The 23329-nt window shown below is 47.0% G+C and overlaps 2 protein-coding genes across 2 annotated transcripts in view; both read left to right on the forward strand.

Moving 5' to 3' along the window:
* The first annotated feature begins 1071 nt into the window (after positions 1–1071).
* Positions 1072–15603, forward strand: LOC103900313 (cholesterol 24-hydroxylase). The gene is made up of 16 exons (XM_009280967.1): positions 1072–1080; positions 1555–1688; positions 3286–3363; positions 3644–3725; positions 4278–4351; positions 5037–5123; positions 5801–5939; positions 6551–6661; positions 7461–7617; positions 7948–8010; positions 9179–9251; positions 9695–9779; positions 11649–11759; positions 12025–12113; positions 13020–13086; positions 13986–15603. Exons 1-16 carry the CDS (start codon positions 1072–1074, stop codon positions 14145–14147), a joined length of 1521 nt encoding a protein of 506 aa, XP_009279242.1. The 3' UTR covers positions 14148–15603.
* Positions 15604–16914: 1311 nt separating this feature from the next.
* LOC103900314 (extracellular tyrosine-protein kinase PKDCC) overlaps positions 16915–23329 on the forward strand; it is a 15742-nt gene continuing 9327 nt past the window's right edge. Inside the window, exon 1 of the mRNA XM_009280968.1 lies at positions 16915–16968. Within this exon, the coding sequence (XP_009279243.1) occupies positions 16915–16968 (54 nt within the window). The remainder of the gene's footprint in view (positions 16969–23329) is intronic.

Consider the following 23329-nt stretch of genomic DNA (forward strand, 5'->3'; position numbering starts at 1 on the left):
CATCGGCCATCACCGGACATCCCCCCGCCCTGCTTTGCAGCACTGCCTGGCTGCCATGGGCTGGTGGGGTGGGATGTGATGTGCTGGCCTACATCTCCCTGGCTGGTCGCCTCAAGGTGGCCACAGCAGCATGAAACGAGCAGTTTAGAGTTGCCCATCTAAACTTTGCTGTGCGTTTGCTTATGACGCCAAAGAGGGACCTGACAGGCAGCGCTAGCCATGCAGGAGCGGCTCTCTGCACTGGACCAGCACAGCCTGCTGTCCCGCACAGCTCCAAGAAGTACATTGACACTGACTCCACCAGGCACCTTCCCTGCTCTCCCTCATGAGCTAGGTGTTCGGTTTGTGCCAAAAAAAAAATGTCATAAGTGATAAAGGGCAGTGAGAAGGCTGCCAGCAAGGCAGTGGCAGTGCTGTCACAAGGAGACATGGTTCTTCCAGGAGTGTGTGGGCTTCCCATTCAACCTCACCTTTGGGTGCACATGCCCTCCATAACATGCCATGGGAAGAGGCACTGCATCAGCACTCTCTTACACAGCCCTACAGGGACACCAACCTTGGCTGCCTAACTCCAAGTTTTACTTGTGTAATCAGGGTTGGATACTAAGATTAGAGAGAGGATGGATCTTGTCATACCTGAACCTGCTTGTCCTTATGTTCATTTTGAAGTGTGAAGTAACACTCTGGAGTAATGGCAGCTTGAGTAACCCTGTGGCTGTTTTTCTGTTCCTTCTTCAGGGTTTGAGGCTTGATGTTGGTGATCAGCCTAGGATCCTTCCCAAGAAGGTTTCTAGTACTGTTATGTCTAGGTGGAAGCTTGTATGTCATGCGATAGCTTTTCAAAAGTATAAATTGTCAGGGACAGTCCAAAACCTCCATTTCAGTACCTGTTGCACGAACACTTCCACTCTTAAATGTCCAAGGTAGGGAAAATCAAATACCTCCAGCTCTGAAAAGTCACTTATTAAAAAAAAAAAAAAAGGTAAAGATGGGTGCTGTGTGTGGTGGTGGTCTCCCCAGTACAAGAAAGACATTGACAAACTGGGGCGAGTCCAGTGGAGGGCAGCCAGGATGCCTGGGGTAAAGATGGGTGCTGTGTGTGGTGGTGGTCTCCCCAGTACAAGAAAGACATTGACAAACTGGGGCGAGTCCAGTGGAGGGCAGCCAGGATGCCTGGGAGGCTGAGAGCTGGGCTTGCTTTGGGTGGAGAAGTGGCTGCTGAAGGGCAGAGGGGATCCACTCGCTGTTTTCAGCTACCTAATGGGTGGTTGTGAGAAGATGGGACCAGACTCTCCTTGGAGTTGCAAAATGACGGACAAAGGGCAATGGACACAAGTTGCCGCAAGGAAAATCCCAGTTAGGTGTAAGGCAAAACACCCTCACCATGAGGGTGCTCAAACGCTGGTACAAGTGACTGGGTGAGGACCTGAGCCACGTAACATAGCTCCAACGTTGACTGGCCTGGAGCAGGGGACTGCACCGGTGGCTTCCAGAGGTCCTTGCCAACCCAAATTACTCTGAAATGGGATTCATCCAAATCTAAACGCTTCTCAGCTGAAGACTGTATCTGGCAAACTGGAGAAGAGCAGCACCAGAAGCAAAGGCCGGCTTGTGTCCAGCTTGCTGCCCACCGGGACCAGCCCCCATGTTGTGGTCAGCAGATCTGCCCTCCAGCCAGCCCACAGCCTGTATTGTTTCAACGTGTTATTCTGTCCCAGATGCATGACCTTCCCTTTGCCCTTGTCTCTTTCGCTTTGATAAAAGCTTAAGAAAGCCTTGTTTTAGAACGAAGTACAACAGAATCTTATCAAAACCTCAGATTTTGTCTCAGGTTTTATGGCTGCATGATGACAAGATGACGTTAACGCCCTTGTGCTGATTTATTTTATCAGAACTAACACAGCACATCTCTAAAGGAGACTTGTGCAGGACAGGCTGGAAAAGTGAGTCCTAGTGGCTTTGTGTTGTTTTTACTGCATGAATAGGGAGGAGGTCATCTCTTCAAAGGTTTGCTTCATATCAAAGACTTAATAGCAAGAAATGAGCAAAAAGGATTTCTTTACAAATACATGTTTTCAGATTATAGTGTCACATATATCCCAAATCAAGTCCTTGCTTAGGTTTTTTTGTGGCATGCAGTAAGTAATTGGGACTTCTCATTAGCGGATGAATGTTTTAGGCCTGTTGTAACACCTGACTTAATTGGGTAGTGATGGGACAGGGGATGAAAAATATCTCTGAGGATTCATGTGACACACAAGAGGAGCCATGAGTGGGACCTTGCTTCATGCGCTGCAGATAGAGCGGTTTCTGGAGCTTCAGCTAACGAAGGACTCATCTGTCATATTGGGGGCTTTCACATCTTTTTGGAGTCCAGTTACAATGGAGGAGTCAAACAAGTGAAGGATTAAAAGTTTCTGTAGATGTTGGGTAACTTTGCTGAGTGCTTGTTATTTTAAGTGCCTACCCGTTCCACCAGAAATAAGATAAGAGCCTGTTTTTCCCCCTATAGCTTGTTTATACTGGAAAGGATGATAGCATGGCTGGCTGTCTCTCAAATGGAAAACAGATCTTGAGCGCAGCTTGCTTCGTTTAGAGAGGAGCTTGGCCAAATCTTCCTTCAGATGTATGCAAAGCTGGTGGGAATTCACCACTCACAGCCGAAGGAAGGAATTGATCTCTAACTTTTTAATACAGCTATTGTATTTGAAGAGTTAACCCTTTTTATTCATTTCTGCAGTTTCCATATTAACCAGTGATTATCCTTCTAGGTTGTCCTCTTTTTTTCAGGATTTGAGGTGACATGACTTTAGACAGAAGGAGTGTGCGCCTACTTTTATTCAGTTTAACTCCATTGACAGAACCGAAGTTACGCTTATCAGGGCTGAGCATGTATTAAAGAATATTTAATGCAGATGTCTGTTGCATGTACAGAATCGTAGTCGTTGCAGCGGAGATTCAGTCAGCTAGGCAAAGAGCAAAGCACTTTGCTGGGAGCTCCCACCCAGACCCAAACATCTCCTGTAATACAGCAGCAAAAAAGACCTTGTCCTGCGTCTCTGCACTGGTCTTCCTGGCTGCACGAGTGCACCAGCCTGATCCTGGTCCCCAGCTTACCCACGTGAGGGCTGGGCATTGGCACAGCTAGGTGTTATTTTTATCTTTCCTTACAAGGAGGAAAACATGAGCAAAACTCGTATTGCATCACTGAGCAACAAGGGTTGCAATCCATACAAAACCCTATGTTGGCATCCTCATGACACTCTTAACCTTTGTTTTCTGCAGCTTTTTATTTGGACATCTGCCAATCTTGTGGAGAATGCTGAGGAAACAGGAGTTTATGCATGATCTCTTCCTGCAGTGGTAAGTTGCGACACATCAGTAACATCGAATGGGGTAGCCCTGTAGCACAAATTTGGAAGTGAAGGCACAGAGGCCCCGAATTACATACATAGCATAATTCAGAAGGTCGGTAGAGGAGCTAGAGAGAGAGCACTGATCTTTCTCTTAATGACTTTATTCACTGAAGACTGCAGTAGTTCCCAGTACATGCTGCTTTGGTCCTTGGAGATTATTAGGTCTGAACTGTTATATGTTGGTGGTTTGTACCATAATTCTCTTTTTTTTCCTTCTCTTCTTGTAGGGCAGAGAAATATGGACCTATTGTACGGCTTAATGCCTTTCACAGAGTCTCAGTAATGATTCTGAGTCCCGAAGGAGTGAAGGTACTGCAAAATAAAGCCTAATCGACAGTGGCGATCAGCCCGTCCCTCCAGAAAGAGAGAGGCGGTCCCTGGTGTTCAGGACAGCGCGGTGCAGCCAGCCTGTGCCTGCGGAGAGGGTGACTCTGGCTGGGTTAGGGTATGAGGTGCTCTGCTCTCCGGGCTGTCCTGATTTATTTTCTTCCTTGATCAGTTGATTTACTTTGTTACCTTTATTTAAACAGCAGATAGAGCAAGCATCCACCATTTCTGAAAAGCAGACTCTTTGCAAGAGCTTAATATCTCAAATGAGCGAGGCATAAGGGACTGAATTTCTTCCTCTAAATCTTTGCAATAACCACAGAGTGAGATTTTGGGTCATTGGGCAAAAAGTGCTAGAGGCATGCAGAACAAGCTAGCAGCATGGGAACTGGGGAATCAGGGCATACCAAATAATTCATCCAGTCTTCAGGTTATTGCTACAGGAGGAGAAGAGTGAACGTGTGAGTGGATTTTTATGTTTTGTCTGGGAAACGGATTGCACTCGGTATTCACTGACCTGAGATTTGATTTTAGGAGTTCTTGATGTCACCACAGTACCCAAAGGATCGGCTGGTGTACGGTCGTATCTTCAACATATTTGGTGAGAGGTAGGTGAAACCCATCTGAAGCCATTGTGATCTGAAAATAAGTGAAAGATAAATAACGTCACAGGCATGACACTTACTTTGACTCAGACCATTTACCTTAGTGTTGGGATTAATGACTAATTCCAGACATATGTAAGCAACATGTACCTACTAAATTATGTGTCAAGTCAAATGTCTTCCCAGTCAGGGAGGAGGTTATGTTGGATTTTTTTTTACCTTGATCATATTTTTTTTTTCCCCCTGTGGATGTTCAGTTAGTCTCAGAATAGTTTGCTCAAGACCATCATCAAACTTGTCACTTAGATTTTAGAGCACTGAATTATTCCTTAATGCATGGGAGTTTCCAGCTCCTAAGCTCAATAACAAAAAAGGGGATTTTTCTCTGTTAGCCTGAAGCTTTTAAAAATATAATAATCCAGTTATTATATTAATTACTTGGACAACAGCTGTAATGAACCAGCATCTTACTGGACTTAGCAGTCCACACCTACCAGGCAAAACTTATCTGCAGTTCAGTTGTGGTCCACAGTGATGTAACAAATGTGTACTCAAAGCACCACGGTACTCCCTGCACATAGGAAAAATAGAAGAAAGTAGATATGGAAGAGTTATCTTTGTGACTACACAGGGTTTGGCTGGCTCCCTTGCTGAAAACTGTTCTTTTCTGTGTTTTCCTAAATGCTAGGTTTCTAGGGAATGGCTTGGTAACTGTTTGCAACCATGAGCATTGGCACAAGCAGCGGAAGATAATGGATCCAGCTTTCAGCCGAACGTAAGGCAAATATCCCTGGGATGATCTAGCTGTTATTTCTACTATATTTTCATGATTCTCCCTGTCATTGATCCATTATTTGATATTTAGAAAGAGAAAAAAAACATTTAGTGCCAAAATCACGTTTCATTTAGAGTCCAACGCACCATTTCCATGACAAGCATAATTTGACCAGACTTCCCATGCGGGAGTGACACCCGTATGAGCTCAGCAACAGCAGAAGGGTCCCAGGGTTGCGTATCCAGGAGTGTGGTGACGGCTGCCTTATTCTGTCAGAAAACAGACCTCGGGGGTTTGAAGTGGGCAAGCCTCATCATTCACCTGCCTGAGTGATTCCCTGTGGGAGATACGGCATGGTTAATAAGTAGGGGGTTGGTCTGGTTTGCCTTGATGCATTGCGTTTAGGGTCTGAAGGTAAAGTCCATTTGCCTCAGCATGCAAAGGCAAAGCCCTTTGCCATGACAGCCAGCGTTTACATGGCAGGACGGAGCGGGGCTGCTATAAGAAGAATTTAGCTCATTTTATCTGTTTGCTTTTTAAAGTATTAAGGAAAATTTATTGTAAATTAAAAAACAAAAATCCATTATGATTTTCAATGGGAAATAATGAAGATAATTTTGCTTGAGCAAAGATGTCCTCTCCAGAGCCTCCATCACTCATTTTTATTAATTGTTCAGCTACCTGATTGGTCTGATGGAAACTTTTAATGAAAAAGCAGAGGAGCTGATGGAGAAGCTAGAGGAAAAGGCAGATGGAAAAGAAGAGTTTAGCATGCTGACAATGATGAACCGGGTGACTATGGATATCATTGCAAAGGTACCAGCTGTCCACTTTCTTGTTTCCTCTGTGACTGGCAGGAAGGAATGGAAGTAACGGGTACCGGCAGCAGGACGGGATCAGGAGCCGGAGCCAGGGAACAAGACCTTTTCCCAGCATTGCCAGAAGAGCTGGAGAACTAATTGTGCCACTTCCATTTGGGCTGAGCCATAGCAAGGGGCAGTTAAGGAAGGGTCTGCGCAGCCTAGGTGTGGCCTGCAGGACGGGGACCCGTTGCAAAAGTCCTTACAGCCTCATACCTCCCACCCCTCCATGCCAAAAGGGGCACACCAGTGCTTGTTCACGTGTGGATGTTGTATTATTACCATTATATGTCAGCACGAAGTCTGCCTTACGCTGGCTTTTCCCTTCTCTGTGCAAAACAGTTTGGGATGAGCGGAGAGTAATAGTAAATTATTAATCCCCCCAAATGAGGAGGAAGCATAATGTAGATACGACCCTTCTCTTGCAGCCTCCCGCAAGGCAGGATCTAACCTGAGGTATTTTTAGGGGAAAAGGCGGCGGTGTGAGGCTGTCCTGCTCTTTCACCCCAGCCCCAGGGAGCCAGGAGGATGCAGCGAGTTGCTGCCTTTTTCTCTCCTGCTCCTCAGGTAGCCTTTGGCTTGGAATTAAATGCACTGAGCGATGACCAGACGCCTTTCCCACATGCTGTGACCGTGGTTTTGGAGGGAATGACCAAGATGCGCGTCCCCTTCATGCAGGTCTGTATGCACCTCACTTCAGTCCTCTCGCCTCGTGTCCAGCTGGAGCCTCTGCTCCTGCAGGGGCCGGAGCTGTGCGAGGTCCATGTATGACGGGGAAGGGGTCATCGGTAGCTCTTTCCCTCCGATGTGTGTTAAGATAAAATTCATTAGTGCTTTAAAACACTTGCAAAATTAACATGACCGTTTAATGCTTCCTTTCTGTCTTTTTGCCTTCTCTTCCCCCCTACGTGTGTCCTTCTCATGTGTTTTCACACTTTCACACCCATCACTGCAAAAATTGAGATTTTTGCCATTTGTCCAAGAAGGAAGGCAGCCTTCACCCAAGGTGGAAGAAATTTGAACTTTTTTACCATAAAAACCCCATATTTTCGACCAAAATTCATATACTAGGAAATTATGGATGTAATCTGAAGTATTTAAGTTAAGAATCATTCCACAGTTTCTCATGAAAGCTGTAGTTCAGGCTTTTAGAGCTCCTGTTTTCCTTTTTGGGCCCAGAGGTGACATTGTGTATCGCATGCTGCAGTTTCTCTCCATGGAGAGGTGAGGAATTTTGCTCACGGTGCTCAAAACATCAGCTCTGACAAGGCAGGACGTCAGCATGCCCAGATTGGAATATTTCTCATTTCAGCCCAAACCCTTCACCTTGGGGACGTTCACTTTGTTCCGTGGAGAGCAGACGTTCTTGTGACAAATGTCATTTAGCAGAAAACCAGGTGCCCACTTGAAAAATAACACTGGCAATATTTTTTTACCAGCAAAAGGAATAAAATGACTAAAGAAATTCTGTATTCAGTACATGCCAGGGAAACAGAAGCTGGTAAAGGAGGTCAAGGAGAGCGTGAGGCTGCTGCGGCGTGTGGGGAAGGAGTGCATTGACCAGAGGAGAGAGGCCATCCAGGATGGGAAGGAAGCCACGCTGGATATTCTTACGCAGATACTGAAAGGAGATGGTAGGGGACACGTTGCTGTTGGATTTAATTCATCTGTGGCATGTTTTGCCATGAGATCTGGGGAGGCTTATTTTGAGGATCTGAACTTTGATCCTCTGATGTCTTCAGGAGGGTTTCTTCACACTGAAGACAGTGAGAGTTGCTTTGAAAATTCCCCATTTCTTTGCGTTGGATCAAATATTGGTTGCAAGTCACCGCTGAGCTGCCTGCTCAGCATCCCCTCCTGATGCCACCTCAGACAAAATGTGCAAAACAGGGCAGAGCATTCTGGCCGTTCCAGCTGGGGCATGGGGACGTTTTCTAATCTCATTTGCTTTTCTCTCTTGACAGCTTTGGAGGAAACTAGAGATGATGAAAACATTCTGGATAACTTTATCACTTTCTTTGTTGCAGGTTGGTAGATATTTTAACGTTTGGATATGTCATGCAGGAAGCTGTAATCATTCTTGAGCCATCTACAGGGTCATGATTAATGTCCTTGTTCACTCCGTGTGACACTGCTGTAACCAGGAGTCACTTGGTTGGAAGACAGCAGTATTACACTGGCATAGGACCAGCTGGGCAAGGTCTGAAGAGAATTCTTAGTTTTCTTATAGGCAAATGATATGTTATCCTCCTTCGGTCATATCAACACAGCAAATAATTCCAGGCCAGTGGTTTCCAACCTGTGGTGCAGAGGGCAGCACCGCCTGCTGGGGTGCAAGGCTATTTCTTGCGGGGTTCTGGCCCTTCCTCCAGATCCTGCTAAACCCCACTGAAAGCATCTTTAACATATTCCACGTGTCTTCGCGTCACCTCACCCACACGATTAAATGCCATTCTTGCCTTAAGAGCGTTAGTCCATGCTTGGTAGGAGAGGGCACTGTCAAGACTATCAGAAAAAGGAGGGGCCAAGATGATGCATGAGGTAAACAACGTAGAAAAACCGATCTTGCAAGTCAGTAGGATTTAGGTTCCTAAGAAGGTGAGGTCAAAACACTGTTCTTTCGCATGAAAGACGTTATTTGAAAGACATTATTGCAACAAATACATCTTTGCAGAAGTCTGTTTTCTGTCATGCTTTAAAATAATACATATGCCTATCCATGAAAAAATGAAAACTACCCGCATAAAGCAGACCTATCCATGAAAAATGAAAACTACCCGCATAAAGCAGACATTTTAAAGACGGTTAGAAGCTCTGTTTTCCCTCAAAACCAGTAAATCCTTGCTTCTCGGCAGGACCATGTGTCCCATAATATGACCAGGCAAGTATTGAACCTCACTGGCCCTTCTGTTGAGGAGCTCATAACCAGTAGGTGCCATATGCAGCCACTGCAGCATTGAGTTGAGCAAGACGGCTCGTATCTTTACCAGCTATGTCTTGCTCTTGTCATTCTTGAAAGCTCATTACATAGAATTTACATTCCTTTTAGTGTTTCCTTTAATTTCTAGCATACTTGAAATGAAACATTCGCAGCCTGACTTTTAAAGTTTCCTGTTCACAGTCACACTAGTAGACCATCTTTGTATCATGTTATTATTTCATACTAACCTTTAAACTCATTTCTGGTGTCGTTAGGTCATGAAACCACTGCCAATCAGTTGTCATTCACAGTAATGGCACTGGCTCAGCATCCTGAAATACTGGAAAGGTATGTGCGCTCCAATTTGCAAACCCAGCTTGCTGTTAATTTCAAGGTGAACTTAATTATAAGGATTATTAGAAAGCTAGGATCAATTCCCAATAAATTCTAGCCTCCCTTCCAAAATAAACAGTTTCATAGTCCCAATATATCTAAAATTTTAAAAAAGCTTAGATGGAATTGGAATAATTCATCTTAAGTGATTTTTTTCAAAGCCTTTATACAAAGCTGGTCCTGAGTCCTGCTTGATTCAGCTGCATTGTACACACATTGCTCTATCCTGATAGGAGGCACAGGTTCGGGTAGGCTGGCTGGGAATCAATCAGTAAGCGTTTCACCTGAGGATAGGAGTCAAAGTCCAACTCAATGTCTGGAAAGTAAAAAATGTAATTTGCCAACTTGCCTAGCAAGAAATGGGTGTCTGCAGCTAACATTTTTTAATTTAACTGCAGGCTTCAGGCTGAAGTGGATGAAGTTCTTGGTGCCAAGAGAGACATTGACTATGAGGATCTTGGCAAACTCACCTACTTATCGCAGGTACTGTAGGAGTGAGGTAAAATACCAGTCAGAGCTGTTTGGTAGCACTCCTGCCATCTCATGGGACTACCAAGAGGAGCCCCACACTTTTAAAATTTTAAGAGCAATGCCAATATTTGATCCTGATGGCATTTGTCCCCAGAAAGTCAGCAAGCAGGTACTGTGAGCCGTTTGCAGCAGCCCAGCCTTGCTGGGAAGGATGCTCCTCGAATTTCTTTCCAAAATTCCACACGATTCCTTCACTGCTTGCTTTAATTATTACCAAGCTGGGAGCTAGAGCGGAGTTGCTTAATCCCCACCTGTTTAAGCTGAAACCATAGCTGTATTTTAAGAAGAGTTTGCAACTTCAAGTCCCACCTGTGCATGAGTCCCAGTCACTTCCCAAACTCACAGCTCTATTTTTGTTTGATTATTGTTAAAGCATTTCCAGCTATGATCTCATCATGTACCATAAACTCAGCGGGATTTGAGGACATCCAAAAATAACAGCTATATTTTGCAATTTCAATTTTTTATTATTTAGTCTTGAAACACTCTTCAGTCACTCGGGGGGGAAAAAAAAAGTTTGGTCCTAAAAGAGGTCTTGTGTATAGAACTGCTGGTTGGTAATGAACTGCAAAGCCTGGGCTTGGCTACTCGCCAACGTTTGTGTTGCATATCCTTTTTTACAAGATGGGAGACACCAGTAGCCCTCAGGAAAGGCTGAATCACAGTCCTGGTAGCTATTCTCCCTGCTTAAATTCCCTGTGATTTTAGTAGTCTGCCATGGTCGCTTTTCTCTTAAACTGCCCTGTCGAGGTGGGCGATAGTGTTTTGTCATTTGCCATATCCCATCCCATAAATCACTGTGCTTTGACAGCGGATAGATTTCAAAGGTGTATTTCTCATAAGGAAAAGGCATCTCTGTGTGATTACAGAAATCAGCAGGTTTCCTTAGGCTTCTCCAAACACCATCACAATTATACCACTCCAATTAGGATGAGGTATCTAAGCCTTTCAGTTTTAGGACATCACAGGAGATCCTCTCGAAGCAGACCGTTTATTTAACAGAACAAGCTCGGATCTGTACAACCAAAATCACAGTCACCCTTGGTCAGAGCCAGTCCATCACTGGAGTATCAGAGACCACGGGACTCCTCTCCTGTCGCTCGGGCAATTCTGAATCCTTTTGTCTACGCTTCTTTTTCATTAATCCACTCGTGCATACACGCCGTTAATTGCATTTGCAGTGCGATGCTAATGTGCACTGTTAATTAGGTTTCACTTTGATGAAATAGGCCATTCTTACAGCTCACTGCCACCAAAAGAAATTCTTTCATTCCGTTTTTTCTCACTGTTTCCTATTCATTTTCCTTTGCCAGGTTGTTTTTTGTCATTTTGGTGCTCTGACCTGGCTCAGCTCCCCGAGCAGCAGAAGCAGGACAAAGGCAGGAGCGGGAGTGCAGTGCTGAGAATGGGAAGGAGGTGGGAGCAACCACCCATCCTCGTGGCAGCCGGCACCGAGAATGGCTCATCGGGCGCATGAGACTTCACTCTTAGATATTCCCTTTGAATTTGCTTCCCAGTACTTTTTCGCTTAGTTGTTGACCTGACTTGAGCTGTTAGATCTGTTCAATGCATGGTATCTCTTGTGGTTCTTGCTTCTTTTTCTCTGTATTTTACCAGTCGTAAGAAAGAACCAGGCCTGAGGGAGCTGACTTAGCCATATATTTTGCCCACAGGAGTCCAAGGCAGATACACTAGCATCTGTTCCCCAAGTCAAAAGCTCCCATTTGGCCAAAGTGAAAGGCCATAGGGAGGTAATTAATTTTATTTCTGCTTCCTACACTGTATTAACTAACTGACCTTTTGTGCTTTTTGCTGACGCAGGTTTTGAAGGAATCACTGCGGCTGTACCCACCCCTCCCAGGGACGATACGCTGGATGGAGAAGGAGCACGTCATCGACGGCGTCAGAATTCCTGCAAACACGACGCTTGTTGTGAGTCCCATCCACCATTGGCAGCTTTTAGCTGCTGCAGTCGATCCAAATGTAATGGATCCATGTATCAGATGGCCAAAACACTCCCTGGGTATATTTCTACTGGCCTCTCTGAAATCTTGGGCAAAACTGGGATATGAATTTGGACTCTGGATTGTTTTTTGCCTGGAGAGTAGAAGGCAGTTATGGTTTTGTACCTGTGACAGCAAAGAGGCATTTTCAGTGTGCTGCTCCTGACTAACGCAAATAAACTCTTTCTTGACAGTTCAGCACTTACATAATGGGAAGGATGGAAAGGTATTTCAAGGATCCACTCACTTTCAATCCAGACCGATTTAGCAAAGATGCGCCTAAGTGAGTTTCTTTTTACTCCCAGGTTATTAAATATGTAATAAGGAACCATTACAGGAAGAGATTTCAAGGGGGAAAAAAGTAGAATAAAACTATTTTTCCATTCCAGTATGAGTAACGCTAAATCCTTACCCAAATGCAAAAGAGAGCAATAATGTGCAGCTTTTGTTCAGAAGTTCTTTGGACCACATGATACCTTACAAAAAAGACCAATACTAGTGTTATTTAACGTTTATATGAGGTCAAAGCTTTGGACCAAAACCAGGTTGAGTATTTGCCTTAGTGCAATACAAACTTTTAATGCGTGGCAGCCCTGGCCCCAGGAAGCTGAAAGTGTCTCCGCATTAGAGAGGGGACAAGGGGCTGAAGGACAGGAGATGCTGTTCAGCCACGTGGGCAGGCAGCCTAAGCCGTATCTGCATCAGTAGGCTGGAGTGCAATGGGAGGCATCGGTGACCTGAATAGTTGGTGCTGATCCCTGCATCTACCTACTTCATGAGTCAGGGGTTTTGCTTCAGCCTAGAGTTAGTCTGGTCTTCTGGAAGAAATGCCCCCTCACACACGTGGTTCAGAGCTCCCAAAAGAGCAATAATTGGGTGGATCGTTACATCCCCGTGACGGGCTGGAGAGCATTTACAGTATGCTTGACATTCAGCTTTGAAATAAGGTTTGCACGCAACAAAACAGCTCTGTGAGCTGAGCCATATAGTAAGTGGAGATGATGAGGAAACTTGCTTCGGAGCTGTATTGCTGCTCTGAACCAAAAACATGTTAATTTGGAGTTTGTCTTAACAAGTCAGGTAGGTAAGGTGGTAGTTAGACCATTTCCTTGCTGCTGTGATGAAATATTTGCTTGCTTCTTTATAACCAAGCTGTCAGATTGAGAGTTTTGAACATTTTTCTTTGTAGGCCATACTACTGCTATTTTCCATTCTCTCTGGGACCCCGATCCTGCATCGGGCAGGTGTTTGCACAGGTAAGCAGAGGCCTGGAATGACGCTTCATTAGCGAGCACAGCGAGCTCAGGGTGTGCTGGCTGTGGCTGGTGGTGGGGGACCAAAGGCCACACGGATGGTGCGCTGACCCTCTTCCCTCTAGAGGGAAGATCCCCACCATGCCCAGGACAGGGCATGTCTCTCAAACACTATCACCTGAGCAGACATACATGTACTGAACTGGTCCCATGTCACCCATGCCCGCATGCAGCCAATGTGCCTTCAGGGGAGGGGACAGCTGGCTGCTCTCCCTCTGAACTGTCCTGGGTCACCCTGCTTGAATCCAAACCCGTTGATGGGAATCACAGTCAACATCCCTTTGCCAGCCGAGGCCAGACACACAGAGGGTGTGCAGGGGCTCTTAGGGACCATCCTGTAGCTGCAGCTGGCAGAGTCAAGGCAGGGAAAACATCAGCTGGCAGAAGGGCACAAGCCAGGACTGGCTCTGAGAAGGCGAGGAGGGGACTGCGTGGATGGGAGGAACAATTTAATGAAGTATATGAGTACCTGAGCATGGCAGAGAGCATTTCAGAAGGACAGTAGGAGGCCAGTTCTTCGGGTCTGTGCTTTGAGTTCATCTAAGCACTAGTGCTCAAAATCTTCAGGTTAAAGTTCTTGGTTTTACCTCTGATTTCCAAAATGGGGTTAACACGTGAACACAGGGACAGATCTTAGCACCTGTCAGTTGTCTTCAAATACAGGAAGCTCCAGGCAACTATTCTTCCTGCCCAAACTCAGCCAGCTGCATTAACAGAGTAACATTTAACTTTTAAATCTCTATATTGACAAAGCAGCATGACATAATACACTGATTTTAAGTAGCTGCAGTCTAAGCTGTAGTTGCTGTCACTGACGATGACTTTGCTTTTCTTCTTAACAGATGGAGGCGAAAGTGGTGATGGCAAAATTGCTGCAGAGGTTTGAATTCCAGCTGGTACCAGGGCAGAGTTTTAAACTCTTGGATGCTGGAACCTTTAGGCCACTAGATGGAGTAATGTGTAAATTAAAGCCAAGGAGCCTGGCAAGAGGCTGCCAGGCGTGACTACTCAGGGAGGGGAGCATGACATGGTAGTGGTAGCGGTTCTTCTGATTTTGAAGATCTTCACACTAACCAAAGGTTAGATTTCGCAGGCCCCTTCAGAGGATTACTAGACTGAAATTTTTCCTAGCCTTCCTCATCATTTACTGAAGAAAACCTTAGGAGAGTCACTCTAGTGAGCATCTTTGATCTGGAAGCGTACCTGGAATTGCAAAGCCTGTTATTTTCCTGGGGACTATTTGGTTCTGACCAGACTTGGAAAAGAACATCCTTTCACTGGAGTATCCCTGGAGCTCCACACAAACCTACACTCAAATCCCAGCTGATAGTTTCCACTAAGTTTACTTACGACACAACATGGTCTAAGTAAGCCCTTGATTGGGGAGTTTCCTACTTGCACAATGAAATCAGAAAATTTAGTAGAACACAGGATTTGGGCTGAACTTGGGAAGAGAAGTTTGGAGCTATTCTCTTGGTCAAAGCAATTTTCCCGTCCCTGCTCTAAATGAGAAGAATGATTGATAGGAGCAATTTGAAACAAAAATCAGAGACTGTGGCCACACTTTTCCCTGTTGCTTCTGCCTTATTTTCCTTCAGTCTCTCCTACTTTTCTTCCAATATTATTCAGAGTGGAAATTCACAATCCATGCTGTAGAAAGGGGCTCTCCTGCTGCCTCCTACCCATCCCCACAGCCTCTGCTCATTCTCCTGAGACACTGTTCTTTTGGGGGGGTCTTGCTGGGTTTATTTTAACGTGGATCATTTTCCCCATCGGGCTCACCATGAAGCTACACGAACGCTTGGACCAGACAGTCTAGTAGGTACAGCAGGGTGGGAGGTAAGTGCCTGGAACCAAATGCTGCTTAAAATGATATTGCCACTGAAGAAACGCATCTGCAACTTGGGCCAGAGGCAGGAGAAGGTCCTGCACCCCCTTCTTCTGCAGATGTGCCAAAATTGCTCTCTGCGTGCAGGCTTGCAGCCTGGCTCTGCTAGGGAAAAAATGATCATGTGAAAATGGCACCTTCCAGAAATACCTAATATGAGTTTGGGCCTCATCTATCATGAAATACAGGGAATTCAAGACATTTGGTGCTGCCACTGTTATTTCTTACCTTTTTGAATTAAAAGGGCAAGAGCACAGTCTGTACACTGTCAAGTTCCCATGGTGGTTTCCACACCAGGAGAGTAACGTCCCAGAGCTTTCCCTGGCTCTGCTCCTGTTGTGCAGCGTCTAATTCAGTGCAGCAGTGGGATAGCAGGCCAGTAAGGTTGATGCAGCTTTTGATAACATAAGCAATGTTATACAATGTATTAATATGACATACCCAGAGGTACCAATACTTGTATTGGTAGGGAAGGTTTAGTCCATCTGTTGGTAGACCAGCTCTTCAATCCCTTGTGCTGGAGATCTGCTTATATCCTCCTAGACATTAATAAAATCTCATTGGAAAAACTGAGGACTCTCCAGCTGGATGTGTGTTCCTGGGAGCTGATGTGGTTGGGAGCAGGATGCTCGGTGCCGGTCGGGCTAGATGTGCTGGTGGCACAACAAAAGGCTGAATCCTGAGAATATGTCAAAGGGAGGGAGGTATCTCAGCTGTGTAGGGAGTGGTGGGGGAAGCTGTGAACAGCACACAGACAGCTTGACAGACACGCTGGCAAATCGTGCTGTGGAGATGCGGGACGCCACCATGCCAGCTCTGCTCTGCCCTTCTAATGAATGAGTTGAGACGCATTAGTCACACAAACACGTATTCACTTCTGCTACCTCTGCAATGGTGACGGACACCTCCAAGGAGGTTTAAAGGAGATTGGTAGCATGGTAGCGAGTCTTGTCAGACCTCATCTGCCTGAGACCGGAGCTTCCTGCCTGCTCTGTGCTTACCCTCCTCAGAGGGTGCTCCTCCTGCTCTCTCTGGCCCAAATGCCATCCAGCTCTCCAAGGACTGCTGACACAGGCCTTTCTCCTGTTCTTATACCCAAGACCTCTCGCCAGACTGTCACCTGTCAATGCTGATCGCTTTCCAGCAGATGGCAAGCTCTCCTTGTTGATGCACCCAACAGGAGCAGCATTCCTCAGCCTTGACAGCTCCTTCTCTTAGGAGACAAGCTGTCCTGGCTCCTCCAGGGCATCATACCGCAGGAGTAGATGATGCCCTGTGATGTTGTGCCAACACCCTGCAGTGTTCTCATGGTTTCATCCTGCACCCCCAGCCAGGAGGTGATCCCTTGTCTGCCAAAAAAAAAAAAGGAGCAGGTCCAGGAAAGCTGCTCCCTGGGGCCCTGTATGCCAACTGGGTGCCGGCACAGGCTCTGCCAAATCCTGTTGAGAAACTTCAGGCCAGAAGTGCCTAGGGAGACACAGCTATCCCTGCCATGGGCTATAAAAAGACCTGGGGGCTGCAGCGTTCTTGGACACCACAGAAAAGGACAGTTTCTCCTTATTATGGGGAAGAGGAACATGTTATTTCACTTCTGGGGCAAGCAATCATTATCCGCACCAAGCACTCTGCTAGGAATTGTGGACAGTAAGGCAAAAAAGCAGACCAAGGTCTGTCTCCCCAGTGCTCTTCCCAGCTGCTTGTAGGAAAGTATCATACCTGCAGCTAATTTTCTTCTTATCCTTTTCCTGGTTCTGGGGCAAAGCAAAGAAAAATCCGGAAATGGCTGGTGGGGTGATTTTTCCCTGGGTACTACCCAGGCGTGGCCCAGCACAGCCCTGTGTGGTGTGCCTGGAGGCTGGATGCAAAAAGGTTTCTCAGTTGACATGGAACTGCAAAGCCAGGCTGCTCAGGATGGCTCCTGCCCCTGCATCCTGCAGGTAGGAGCCTGCCCTCCAGCAGCTTCTCTTGCTTTCACCCTGCCCCAGATGTGCACGCTTGCAGACGGAGAGGAACTCTTTGGAGGCAGCCAGAAGCTCAGCTGGCAGGAGGCAAGGTAAGCGGCTGCCCCCACACCAGTGGCGATACTCACTCCCAAGAGCCTTTATCAGAGGTGTCTAAGTCTTCCTCCTGTTCTGATGGATGGCTGCTGCAGGTTTCTTTGATCCCCCTCCCAGGCCTATAAACTCTTTGCCTCCCTCTTCTGGATTGATGCCCAGGACTTTCATGTACGTGCTCAGAGCGAGGACTTCCCCCTAGGATTTCTTCCCAGGGTATTTATGCTAACCCAAGAGCTTGATTTTATCCCTTTTACATCAGTGTCATAGACAAGAAACAGGGAAAATGCTGCTGCCTAGACCTCTTGAGACAGGAGAGAACCAGTTAGGGGGCATGCAGCCAAAGGAGCCTCTGTCTTTCAGAGGAAGGCAAATTCCTTCACTGCTGGCATGGGAGAAGGGGATCCTTTCTCACCCCAGCTAGTCAGGAGTGCAGGAGACTCCCAGTTTGCATCTACACCTCCTGTACAGACTCACCTACGTTTCCAGAGAGGAGCCCAGCTAGCATTAGTGCCAGGAGGGAAATGGGAAAAATCACCACAATTTTGCATGAGAGGAATCTCCTCCTAGCCCTTGCAGGAAGCCAGGAGAAGCTCAGAAGCACGGGATTCAATCACAGTAATTGCAATTATAGCACAGCCTGGTATTTTCTGAACAGTGGACAGCCTTCTGCTCCATCTATAGCCTCGGGGGGAAAGAATGTGGATAAGAAAGCGTAAGGTACTGTCCTCTATTGCTGGATCCAGGTATGCAGAGCAGTAATTGGGATATTTTGTTCCCTTTCAGGCTCATCTATCCAGCCATGGCCAGCTCCCAGTTGCTTTCTTCACTGCAGCAGCTTTAGAGTGCTGTGCTAGGGGTGTGCAGCACATCTAACCACTGTATCTTCAGAAAACCTGGTGCCCCTAGCATGTGGTGGGCCTAGTGCCCACACAGGATAACTACACATGCATTTGTACTCAGCGTGGTTATACGATGAGAGGTGCAACAGGAGGCCTTCCCTGGATCTAAGCAACATCTGCTGTTGAGACAAGACAATCACAAACCAGGTGTCCACACTACATACCCAACCCATCTCCTCCATACAGCACTCACATGCTGGCAAAGGCAATAAAGTCAGGCAGAAACTTCCTTCTGCTGCATTACAAGAGAAGGATGGGATGGGATGGGATGGGATGGGATGGGATGGGATGGGATGGGATGGGATGGGATGGGATGGGATGGGATGGGATGGGATGGGATGGGATGGGATGGGATGGGATGGGATGGGATGGGATGGGATGGGATGGGATGGGATGGGATGGGATGGGATGGGATGGGATGGGATGGGATGGGATGGGATGGGATGGGATGGGATGGGATGGGATGTACTGGGATGTACTGGGTCCAGCAGAACTGTTGCACCTCCTCTCGATTTTACCCCAAATTGCAACATTTTGTGTTCTCCTGGACTTAGGGACAAAAGAAGCACTTTTAGAGGAGGAATAACATTTCCTCACTGAGGCAGTGGGTCTGCTCTTCTTCACTCCTTCAGTGCTATTGGGGACAAGGGAGGCACCAGCGGGGTGGGGGAACTGCCCACAATGGGACACTGCAATCCTGCCAGCATCTCAGTAGGATCATTTTAAGGTTTCTCCATCTTGCTGCCCATGCCAATGCTTTGGTCTGCTCTGTAGGACACTTGATGACACTATTTGTAATTAATCAGTGCCTGTCTGTTTTGTGGTGAGGTTTGGAGGCTGCACCCAGGTGACACTGAAGCCAAAGGGGGGCCCTTTACTCTGATTTACTCCCTGTGACCTCAGTTTCTTGCTGTAGACTCACAGCCCCTCAGCTGCAGGTACTGCAAGTCGGGGAGGCTCAGAAAATGGGAAATAAAAATGACATAAAAAGATCAAAGCTAGCAGGCTCAGAAAACTTCCTACAATGCCTTCCCTTCTCACAAAAGACCTCTGTGTGAAATGTTTGGTGGCAAGCCCTGCCCTGCTCACCATGCCCACATGTGTCCATGCACAGGTCCACACAAGGTATCAAGTATTTTTCGTCTGTCTCTGAATTGGAAGTGATGGGTGTGTAATGAAACGGGAACTACTGACTCAGGTATTTCCCATTCAAGCCCTGAAGCGTCTCCTGGCCTTGTCCTGCTCCACTATCTCAGCAGGCTCTGGGGTGGACACGATCAAAGCTATTTGCCATCCGCTGTGGTGAGCAGGTAGACTCCTCCCTGACGGCAGTTTGCTCTATGTTCAGCACTTCTTTGCTCCCTCCAAGGGCCTATGACACACACAAGCTCTGCTCTGAACTTCTCCAATGGTTTTGTACCCTCAGAACAAACCATCTTCTGATCCTCCTTCTGGTTCAGCCAGCAAAGGCCCCCAGAGCTCCTAGGAGCAAGACAGAGCTCAGGAGCAGGACCTCCACCTCTTCTCAAGGACTGGTACTATTTCCCCCTCTCTCTCTTCAAAACACTTAGGTGACATCTATATTAACAAAGGAAATATGCCCCGGACCTTTCCCTGGCACTGAGGCGGACTGGCACAGAACAGCCGTGTCAATTGAGCTCTCTTATCCTTCAAAATACGGTGAGCGTGTGCAACCTGCGTATCAGGAATGGTCTCTGGCACATCTTGACTCCCAGATCATACCAGGAATTGTCAGAAGAGTGCTAGTGGCCAGGGCCTGCTCTAACAATGTGGCTACGGGGAAGATCAAGTGCCAGTGCCTAGGAGCATACCTGGCACTTTAACTTTTCCAGTCTGTACTAGTCTGAAGACTGCCTGGTTTTAGAACCAGTCTGTACCAGTAGGCTAACCCCGCTAGCAGGCAATTTAGTTCCACTACTGAACTTCTGCCTCTCATCCTTCCTCTTTAGCTCCATGCCCTCGTTCTCTCAGCAATGCTGCTTTCCACACATCTCCTCTACTTCACTGTGGAAACATCACCACACTGATGTCTCATGCTCCAGCTGTCCTCCTTTTTGGTCGATCTATAGGATTTGCTTCATATCTATAGTGCTCCCACACTGAGGTCCAGCTGAGGGTCTTCAACTCTTTACCCCATGCCAGCGTCCTTACTGGACCGGTGCAGAGGAAGTTGTTCCTCCAGTACAGACCCATTGTAAAAATATTAAAGAACTGCTTCCTTCTTTTCAAATAGACTTTATTTAATTAAGCCTCACTCTCCCTCCATTTCCTCAGAAGATCACAGCACTGTAAGCTACAAGCAGACACCGGAGCATCTCCAGTGCCTGAGGCACCAGCAGTGTCCAGTAAGCAGTTATGCTGGATCCACCCCAAGGATCCTAACAGGGGATACTGGCACCAAGCACCAGGGAAGAGTCCAACTCTGTGAGGTCTTTTCAGCTCTTCTGGTACGTGTTGATCCTTGTCTCGCTCACCCTCACCTTCCATCTCTTCCCTCTTTACCTCCTCTCCCTTCTTTCGTTTGCACAAACTCTCCAAGGAACTAAAGGACACTCAAATGACCACGTACTCTGTTACATCCTTGCTGCAGCACTTTGCTGTGTTTCCCGTTCAAGGTGTCAGCTCCATCAAGCGAGGCCACCGCTTGTGCTGTTGTCTGCAAGAAGCCTTGCACAGCAGAGGCATGATCTTGGCAGGAATCCTTAAGTGCTACTATAAAGCAAATAAATAATTAATCATTATTATTTTTATGTATCTGTGAGTCTTCTCTAATAGGTCTTAATTTTATTACAGTGCTGAGGACAGGCTGAAATTAGATAATACTACACTCAGCTAGCATCTATTCCCTTGGAAACACAGGTAAAAATGCATGTAATAGCTCTCCAGTGACAATGAATATTCATTAATATGACACAGATGTATACTTGATTTGAAAATAAGGACAGTAATTAAAGAGCTATTAAGGTTAAAAAGCAACAAAGGAAATTCAGCTACCGAAAGAGCTGTTCTGGGATCAGCCCCTAACCTATACGTGCATGGATAAGCACAGGCGGCCTGAGATCTTCTACATTATTTTACATACCGTCGGACTGTGGGGTCTGCCTTCCCTCCCAAACTCTGTCATCTGGAAATGTCCTGAATTCATCAGAGTTCATTTGTCCTGCTGTCTTACAGAGCAGCTGTACTCCTTACAGAGCAGCTGTACTCCGCTGCTGTGCTGCTGCTCGCACCCACTCACCCGCTGCTCCTGTGGTGTTGAACGGACGAGAAGTAGAGGAGAAACTTTCTGCAGGCTTTTGGGAAGGAAGCTATTTATAATCAATCACTTATATTCATTATTTCTATTAAAATAGTCTTGGGGATCACCGGTCATGATAGCTGCCTTGCTGTAATCTCTGAAAATCTCCATCCCACAGGCCGTGATACTAAAGTTGAGTTTCTCAGAGAGGTTTCTGTGGTGGTTTAACCTCAGCCGGTAACTAAGCACCACACAGCCGCTTGCTCACTCCCCCCCACTGGGATGGGGGAGAGAATCAGAAGAGTAAAAGTGAGAAAACTCATGGGTTGAGATAAAGACAGTTTAACAGGTAAAGAAAAAGCTGCGCACGCAAGAAAAGCAAATCAAGGAATCCATTCACTACTTCCCATCGGCAGGCAGGTGTTCAGCCATCTCCAGGAAAGCAGGGCTCTGTCACGTGTAACGGTTACTTGGGAAGACAAACACCATCACTCTGAATGTCCCCCCCTTCCTTCTTCTTCCCCCAGCTTTATATACTGAGCATGACATCACATGGTATGGAATGTCCCTTTGGCCAGTTTGGGTCAGCTGTCCTGGCTGTGCCCCCTCCCAGCTTCTTGTGCACCTCCCGCCTTCTCAGTCGGTAGAGCATGGGAAGCTGAAAAGTCCTTGACTAGTGTAAACACTACCTAGCAACAACTAAAAGGTTGGTGAGTTATCAACATTGTTCTCACCCTAAATCCAAAACACAGCACTGTACCAGCTACTAGGAAGAAAATTAACTCTATCCTTGCCGAAACCAGGACAGTTTCACAAAGGTTCCTTTGCAGGGGTAGCTTCAGAAAGTGACCTGAGCAGTGTGTGTTCTGAGTTACGAGCGAGCCAGGAGAGAGGCAATGGCACTGCTGTACATGGAGGGAGGCAAGGAGGAGGAAACGTGTCCAAGGGCAGCGGCAACACTGCAGGTCACACTGATTGCTCACGGCCAGGACAAATCCTGTGTAATCTCACCCACCGTGTCCCGCCAGTCTCCTCCTGGTGCAGGCAGAAACTGCAGGCTCTTGGCAGAGCTGGGTCCCTCAGGGACAGGGCAGCGGTTTGGAAATAGCAGCCACCCTGGCTAGCAGAGGAAAAGTGAGACGTGCCTCCTCCAAACCCAGGTGTGCTGTCAGGACAAGGTTACCGCACTGGGCTGCGCATCACCCCGCTCCCTTTCTGGGGAGGGACTCTCAGGCTAGTTATGCCACCGAAGAAATTACGGCAGAAACTGAAACAAATCAGGCGGAGCGGCAGAGCGTTATTTTAATTTCTAACCCAGCAGCGTAATGGTAAATAGAAAAGCGAATCAGCCCATTGGGCTGGTGTTTCAGGCCACTCAGTGAGGAGAGCTAACTGCGTAGCACCTAAATTAGAAGCAGATAAACCGCATCTGCCTTTGCCCTAAGCTAACTCGACTGACTTTTGGCACAGCAGTGCCCGGCGCAGACACGTGTATAAAATGGGTGACAGAGCCGAGGCAGGCACCTCGTCCCGCTTCCTCGCAGCCATCTCGGCAACGCTTTCCTCGCCTTCGCAGGCACATGGGTCACAGAAGGCAGCCCTGAGCTGTCTGTCTCTCACCAGGCTGATCGATTTCCTCACAAATAAATGATAACATTGCATTTTCTGCCTGCATTGGCTGGTTTTGCTGGAGGAGGGTTTTGGTGGTTTTTTTTTTTTCTGGAAACAATTACAATTCCATGCTTTAGGCAGTGTATTGCTGCTTCAACCTAACAGGGTTTATCCTTCTAGTAAGAGAGACTGCCAGTGTTTGCTTTTCTTAGAAACCTAACCTGAGACTTTTCAAAGGCACGGGAACGTGGTATCTCAGTTCTTACTAACTTGAATCCGTTTCACACCCCTCGGCTGCATTCTGCGGTAACTTTAGCAGGACTGACGAAATTCGCGCCCGTGAAATCGGCGTGTTGTGCTATAAACAGCCTCCGTTGGAAGGGTGGGGCGGGCGTCTGCGGGGATGTAGCGCTCACCCCCGGCAGCTCCGATTCCCACCCCGGGCCACCTTACCCCTCCCAGAACCGCTTCG

The sequence above is a fragment of the Aptenodytes forsteri genome, unplaced genomic scaffold, assembly GCF_000699145.1.
Source record: "Aptenodytes forsteri isolate BGI_AS27 unplaced genomic scaffold, ASM69914v1 Scaffold193, whole genome shotgun sequence".
Classification (NCBI taxonomy): Eukaryota; Metazoa; Chordata; class Aves; order Sphenisciformes; family Spheniscidae; genus Aptenodytes; species Aptenodytes forsteri.

Bases quoted from the DNA above. Each gene is read 5' to 3' on its own strand.
- LOC103900313 (XM_009280967.1), top strand. The intron at 3,726-4,277 runs GTACTGCAAAAT...ATTTGATTTTAG, and splicing joins TGAGTCCCGAAGGAGTGAAG to GAGTTCTTGATGTCACCACA. The intron at 12,114-13,019 runs GTGAGTTTCTTT...TTTTCTTTGTAG, and splicing joins TTTAGCAAAGATGCGCCTAA to GCCATACTACTGCTATTTTC.